Here is a 7,618-nt window from a genome sequence, read left to right on the forward strand (position 1 = left end):
TGTGCAGATAAGCAAGTAATTAGAATAAAAAGAAGAGGAGCAATAAGGAAGAGTGAGGGCTTATTGCCGTACCTTTTTCAGAGAAGCGGTCCAACTAAGCAGGCAGGTGAAGAGTATACATTTGTTGCACACTCTCCTTCCAATGAGTCACTAGTTGTCCCTGTAGTACGATAATTCTAGCCTTGGCAGCTGGGTGATGGCGTAATCCCCATTCTGAGGTCTTAGTGGCTTAGAAACGGTGATGGAAAGAAGGTTGAGATTGCGATGGCCCAGTAGTGGTCTCACTGGGTTCAGGTTGAGTAGAGGTAGATGGTTGAGAGGAGGAAGACTCGGCCTGGGCAGCTGGGGTAGCCTGGGATGCTGGCGTAGAAGGCCTAGCCTGGGCAGTTGGGGTAGCTTTGGATGTTGGCACAGAAGGTTGCTCTGTGGAGGAGGAAGGCTTGGCCTGAGAAGCTGGGGTAGTTTGGGAGTCTGGCACTGAAGGCCTCTCTGTAGCAATCTCTTCCTTAACGACTAGGCTTTTTCCTCGAGGGTCCCTATATTGGCCTTCTAAAGGAGCGGTAGAGCTGATCGGGACTTGGGAAGCCGGAGTAGGAAACAGAACCGACCTGGGCGCTTGAGTTGAACTGGGGCCCTCAGCTACCGGACGTGACTTTGCAAGTCTGCATTTAGGCCGCTTCAAAAGCGGCTGTTTATCTGAGTCTGGCTCCTCTGATGGAGTTAGGGGACGACGAGCAGGAGGAACTGGAGGAGTGCACCTTATAGGTTCAGGAACAGAATGGACATGCGGGGTTGCCTGAGCGGCAAGATCAGAAATAGTTGGGGCAGCCGCCCCTAGAGCAGGTGGAGCAGAATGCGAAAGACCCTCCCTATCCAAAATTATGTGTTCCTAGCAGTTTATTTTCAAATCGCTTAGGGGGAGAGGCCTAGTCAAGGATGCTCAAGTCAGAGTATTTGTGCAAGAAAGCATCATAATCAGAATAAGATGGCAAAGGCAGGTTAGGGCAGGGTAATCCTTACTTAGAGAATGCGATATCTTTGAAGAGATGCAGCTCAACTTGAACAGAAACAACACACCTTCCATCAGAAGCATGAGTAAGTTGAAGCGCTAACCTTCCAGTTGCACGGATGCCTCCATAAAGGTGGGGTCTATCCGATAATCACCTAGATAGGGCGCCGAAGGAAGGGTTGATCACCACTTGGTAGGCCACTCCACGATGATGGTGAAACATAGGAAAAATATTTATCCTTCTATTCTGATTCTGAGGATGGGAGGGGAGAAAAGAAGATAGTATGAGTATGGGCTTGGAGGCGAAAAAGGCCCTCGCTATAGCGACTAGGGGTGAAGAAGCAGTGGAATAGACGGGGAGTCAGGGGGCGTCACCCACTTCATAAAGGAGAACAAACCCACACAAGATCCGCATGGAATTGGGAGTAAATTGACAAAGAAGAATGTGGAAGTAACGACTCACGTTAGAGAAGAAAGGGTAGATAGGAAAACGGAGGTTGGCGACAAACTGCTCTTTGAAAAAAGTCACATAACCCGCCGGAGGGGAAGAGACCCTATGAACCTCAGAGGGTATGATGATATGCATGGCCATGGGGACTTTATACATGAAACGGAGATCATCCAGATGTACACCGGTGAAAGTCGAGACTCCAGGAGAGTATGCAGACATAAGGGAGTCCATGAGAGGTTGCAAACACAAGGCAAAAGAGCCAGAACACATAGGGAAGCAGAAACAAGAGGAAGACTTAAGCTAGTGGGAAAAGGTTCAGTGGATCAGTAGAAGAAGGATATTTATAGTTGTCAAAGGGGGCGCAGAGGGCCTCGACATCAGCGTCGATCATACGGTCCATAGACCAGAAAGATTACATTAATCATAAACATAGGAATAAGGTTGGTTGTTCAATGGCCTTCCCAAATCGTGCAGAAGGGTCTTGTCAGAAAAGGCTACAACAAAAGACATGTCGGGAATGTTGGACCCCGTAGTAGTTTTGATGTGATCAACCAAGTTGGTTAGGTCCTGCTGTGTTTGATCCCTGTGTCTGAGTGTGCAGGAGCTTAGGAACACAGGAAGTCGAGCGGAAGACGCAGCTAGCGAGAAGGACGGCATGGGAAGGGAGCCGACGGGCTCGGTGCGTCTGAAGGACGAGAGAGCTGCGGAAGAGTACTCCGGTGGGCGTGAAGAGCGTGCGCGACGTTCGAGGGACGTTAAGCCGGGACGGAAGGCTGCTCGAGGAAAAGGCCGGGAATTAGGTTCGGGTGATCCCTATTCTGGTTGGCCGCAATCACCCAAAAGAACGGAGCGTCGAAAGCTGGAAAAACCAAGCTGGAAACAGTGCTGCCAGCTTGGAGGCGCCTCCAGCAGGCTTGGAGGCGCCTCCATCATGAAGGCGCCTTCAACCCTGTTGAAGGCGCCTTCAACAGGTCAAATTTGACCGTTTGCGTTGCGGATAAAGTTTTATCCGCTGACCGAGCTGGAGGCGCCTTGAATCTTATTGGAGGCACCTTTGACCCTCGGGATAGACTTTCCAGGAGCTATATAAAGGCCCCTGGAGCTAGGAATTTAACAACAACTCAAGCAATCAATCTGTAAGCAATTCCTAGCAGTAGTTCTGAGCAATTAGAGTGTAAAAGGCTTCTCCGCCTTCAGAGAAGGAGAATTTTCTTAGTGCACTTTTCACTGCCCTGGATTAACAACCCTCTTGGTTCTAACCAGGTTAAACTTCTGTTTCTGCTTTTATTTTCTGTCTTTATTATTTTACTACTGCATTTATTCTGAGTTGAAATCCGATGAGGGTAGTTTCATTTTTGTTTTCAGCAATTCACCCCCCTCTTGCCGGTCTCCGCTGCACCAACAATTAGTATCAGAGCCTGATCGCCTCAGAAGGACTAACCACCAACTGAAGCACTACGATCAAGACGATGGCCGGAGCAAACATCCATCCCCTGAAGTTCGACGGAGACTTCGCCACATGGAAGCGCAAAATGGAGGTATTTTTTAAAATCGAATTTGACATTCTGTTAATAATGAAATATGGCTATGCAGTTCCGAAAGACAAGGAGGAAAACACCTGGACGAAAAAGGAGCAAGCAGATTTCATCGCCAACGGAAAGGCTGAGTTCCACCTACTCAGCGTTTTACCGCCGCAGGAGGTAAATCGGATCGGAAGCTACAACTCAGCGAAAGATCTTTGGGAAAAATTCCTGGAGCTTCATGAAGGTACTTCCGAAGCGAAGCTAGCAAAGCGTGACATCCTCCGGAACCAGTTAACGAACCTCCGGATCAACCAAGGCGAGAAGGTAGCGCAACTCCAAGCGAGAATCAAGGAGCTGATAACGCAACTAACGAACCTTGGAGAAGAGGTAACCAACCGGGATTCTATTCGATACGTGCTCAATGCCTTCCCAAGAACTCCAGAGTGGGCCTCTTTAGTAGATGCGTACTACATCTCTAAGGACCTCGAGGTAAGTACGTTAGAATAATTATTTTCGACTTTTGAACTTCACGAATCTTGAGTTTTAGAGCCAAATGGAGTAGAGAAGATCTGTCAAAACATAGCTCTAAAGGCAAAAGGAAACGGTTCTGACTCCGAAGCCTCAGTTGACGAATCCGAAGCGACACTACTGGTAAGACGCTTCAATAAGTTTTTCAGTTCTAATAAATTTAAATCACAGAGGCATCATCGAAAGAAGAGGACGGTTCGTTGCTACAACTGCAATGAAGAAGGGCACATCAAGGAGGACTGCCCAAAATTGAAGAGAAAGGAGAAAGAAAAGGAAAAGCCAAAATACAAGAAACCAGAACCCTCCAAGCACAATAATCTGAAGGCTACTTGGTCAGATTCGTCAACCTCTGAGTCGGACATCGAAGAATTCTTAGGGTTAGCGCTATTGGCGAACCATCAACCGGAAGAAGAATCAAGCTCAGAGATGAGCATCGATGAAGGGGGAGGTACATCAGAAGAAGAAAGCAGCAGTGAAGGGGGAGCGTCACCAGATCAGGTAAGTAAGGTACGCAATCTAACCCCGTCTCAGTCATTTCGATTTATTAAATCACTTTCTAAAGATTTATTCGAAGTAGAAAAAGAAAATAAAGAATTAAAAATAAAATTAGCAAAAGCATGTCCACTGGAAATGTATGATAGTGTAAAATTAGAAAATGATAAATTAAAATTAGAAATTGAAAAACTGAAATCTGCTGCATGCTTAAATCAATTTCCAAATTCAAAATTAAGAATTTATGGTAAATTAAATTGGTATATAAGGAGACATCAAGGTCAACTTAGGAAAATACCAAGAAACTATGTACCCCCTAGATTTTTGAAAAATCCTGTAGGAAGGAACCTCTATTGGGTTCCAAAATCTGTGCTTAATTAATTTTTCAAATATTAAAAGCTTACAGTGAGAAAATTAAACATTGAAATTCTTTATGGAAGCTTTGTCTAAGGAAGTGGTTGTTGCTCCAATAACCAAGAAGGCCTAGTGCCTCGTCACGACCTGGAAGCTAAAACATTGAAAGAAAATGTTTAATTAACTTTATGAAAAAGTATTAAACAAGAATTAAATAATGCTTTGAAAGTTTATCAAATATTTGTTAAAATAAACAAAAATTCCTTAGATTTTTTTTTAAAATTCTAACCTAATTTTTTTTTGTTAGAAATTTTCATCTGGAAAATTCTAAAAGTTCATTCACTTGAATTAGAATTTTTTTTTGGAACTTAGCAATTTTTTAACATTTACTTAGGATTTTTTTTACTTAGAATTTTTTTTTTGGAAAATTTATTTTAACTTAGCAATTTTTTCAAAAATTCATTTTTAACTTTGAAAATTCTTAAGACCCCACTTTTGTTGTGATCAAAGGGGGAGAGAAAAGTACAAGTTCAGAAATTTTTTTAAAAAGTGTTGCAATTTTACAAATTGCAAAAATTATGTTTAACTTGTTAGTTTAGTAATTTTTCCTTTAAAATTATTTTTTATGTCTATCTTTACGCTAACTTGAACTTGGGGTGATGCACATCAAAAAGGGGGAGATTGTTGGACCCCGTAGTAGTTTTGATGTGATCAACCAAGTTGGTTAGGTCCTGCTGTGTTTGATCCCTGTGTCTGAGTGTGCAGGAGCTTAGGAACACAGGAAGTCGAGCGGAAGATGCAGCTAGTAAGAAGGACGGCACGGGAAGGGAGCCGACGGGCTCGGTGCGTCCGAAGGACGAGAGAGCTGCGGAAGAGTACTCCGGTGGGCGTGAAGAGCGTGCGCGGTGTTCGAGGGACGTTAAGCCGGGACGGAAGGCTGCTCGAGGAAAAGGTCGGGAATTGGGTTCGGGTGAGCCCTATTCCGGTTGGCCGCAATCACCCAAAAGAACGGAGCGTTGGAAGCTGGAAAAACCAAGCTAGAAACAGTGCTGCCAGCTTGGAGGCGCCTCCAGCAGGCTTGGAGGCGCCTCCATCAGGCTTGGAGGCGCCTCCATCATGAAGGCGCCTTCAACCCTGTTGAAGGCGCCTTCAACAGGTCAGATTTAACCGTTTGCGTTGCGGATAAAGTTTTATCCGCTGACCGAGCTGGAGGCGCCTTGAACCTTGTTGGAGGCGCCTTTGACCCTCGGGATAGACTTTCCAGGAGCTATATAAAGGCCCCTGGAGCTAGGAATTCAACAACAACTCAAGCAATCAATCTGTAAGCAATTCCTAGCAGTAGTTCTGAGCAATTAGAGTGTAAAAGGCTTCTCCGCCTTCAGAGAAGGAGAATTTTCTTAGTGCACTTTTCACTGCCCTGGATTAACAACCCTCTTGGTTCTAACCAGGTTAAACTTCTGTTTCTACTTTTATTTTCTGTCTTTATTATTTTACTACTGCATTTATTCTGAGTTGAAATCCGAGGAGGGTAGTTTCATTTTTGTTTTCAGCAATTCACCCCCCTCTTGCCGGTCTCCGCTGCACCAACAGGGAAAACTAGAGTGGACGTCTTTATGACCTCATAGATGGATGAGGCTCTAGCAATCTCAACGTGGGCATGTGGGAAGACCCTGTAATCACTATTCGTCACGATGATTCGTGACCAGTTAAGCGACTATATTAGATAACTCGATCGGGGATTAGATAACCTGATTGGGGAGACAGAGCGAATAAGAAGAATCAATGTTCGATCAGGTGCAGCGACCCTAGATAATGCTTGTTCAGGTAATAGGCTAGCCAGTCTTCCAAGAAAGCTGCCAGCACTTAACAAATTTACATAACAAGAGAAAGGGTCCAAGGGACTTGACTGGATCCCGTAGATATTTGAATACTACATCACACACTGATAGCAAGCTCATTTGCACAAAATTTCACAACATCTTAAAAGAATGTCATACTCATAGTTGCTAAGAAGTTTAAAGCCTTACATTATCTTGCAAAATGAAGGCAATTACAAGTGAACCTGGTCTAGTCAAAAGAAGGAAAAGCTTCATCAAGGAGCTCTCTGAGAAGGCGAGTATAGTCCAGGAAGTTGTCAGGAGGGGGCGACCGGAGAAAGCCTTTCTCTTGAAGCTGCAGCAAGGCCCCTGCACCACCATAGCAGACCATCTGGTCAATGAGGTTTCCTATCTTAGCAGAAAATTTTTTGGAAGATAGGAAGGAGGCCTTGTGAGCTTCTAGACGAGAAGCCTCGCCTGCTTGGTAGTCCTTCAGCTCATCCTTGGCCTTGTCAGCATCACCCTGGGCCTTAGCCAGCTCTTGATGCGTAGCCGCGGTCTCGACCTTGGCCACTGAGAAGTCTGCCTGAAGAGACTTGAGGGTAGCCCTGACTACTTCCCATTGCTTCTGCAGGGCAGTTTCCCGGTCGGTACTGGTAGATAGGTTTGTCATTTTGGCCGCTAGGTCTTTCTATAGAGAGGTGCAGACTTGCTGGAGGTCCTGTAGTTGAGTGGAAAGGGTGGCGACCTCTGTTTCCCTCGCCTCTAAGTCTGTCAGGATTTGGATATGCCTTAGGCCCTCAGACTTCAATTTGGCAGAGCTGGTCTTCAGGGTGGCCTCCAAGGATTGCACTCTCTCGGATTTCGCATGGGCTAAGTCCCGGGCGGTTCGAGTTGTATCCTCTGCCACCCACAAATGGGATTGGAGTAGGCTCTCGGGGGTCATCAGATCAACAGCCTGACCTGCAGTCGTAGGAGATGCCTGTTGGACCCTAGTTGGCCGGCTAGAAGGGGGGGGGGGGTTGAATAGCCCTGCACAAGATAAAAGAGATACCCTTCTCGGACTTTAAAATAACACTTGCATAAATAATTAAAGGAATGAACTAAAGGACGAGGCTTACAGGTTTTACTTAGTTACAACTAGGGAGGTTGTTAATCCAAGGAAGTTAATGCACTAACGATCTCCTTCAGGCAGAAATGCCTCTTACAGCAGTGACAACACAGAAATGAGAATCAAAACTAACAATGAAGAGCGTACAAGTGTTGTATTACAAAATGCTTGTTGTCGTAAAGCTTCTGGACTAAGACTATATTTATAACCTTGGTCGAGGCGCCTGAATGGGTTCTAGGCGCCTGGAAGGGTTCCAGGCATCTAGAAGGGGATAAAACTTTATCTCCTTCACAACAGTCAACATCCACGTCGACTGTGGATAAAACTAGGTTC

General features: G+C 45.3%; 1 protein-coding gene across 1 annotated transcript; it reads right to left on the reverse strand.

Moving 5' to 3' along the window:
• Positions 1-229: 229 nt before the first annotated feature.
• LOC121994962 (cell wall adhesin EAP1-like) lies at positions 230-6,847 on the reverse strand. The gene is made up of 2 exons (XM_042548833.1): positions 6,507-6,847; positions 230-869 (listed from the first exon to the last, which is right to left on the reverse strand). The coding sequence occupies exons 1-2, from the start codon at positions 6,845-6,847 to the stop codon at positions 230-232; spliced, it is 981 nt and encodes a 326-aa protein (XP_042404767.1).
• Between the last annotated feature and the right edge of the window lie 771 nt (positions 6,848-7,618).

This window comes from Zingiber officinale, chromosome 6A (genome assembly GCF_018446385.1).
Source record: "Zingiber officinale cultivar Zhangliang chromosome 6A, Zo_v1.1, whole genome shotgun sequence".
Lineage (NCBI taxonomy): Eukaryota > Viridiplantae > Streptophyta > Magnoliopsida > Zingiberales > Zingiberaceae > Zingiber > Zingiber officinale.

Excerpts from the sequence above, each read along its gene's own strand:
- LOC121994962 (XM_042548833.1), bottom strand. The coding sequence starts at position 6,847 with ATGACAAACCTATCTACCAGTACCGACCGGGAAACTGCCCTGCAGAAG. Across the intron at positions 870-6,506 it reads CAAGAGAAAGGCTTTCTCCG|GGAGGGTCTTTCGCATTCTG; the intron begins GTCGCCCCCTCC and ends AATTTTGGATAG.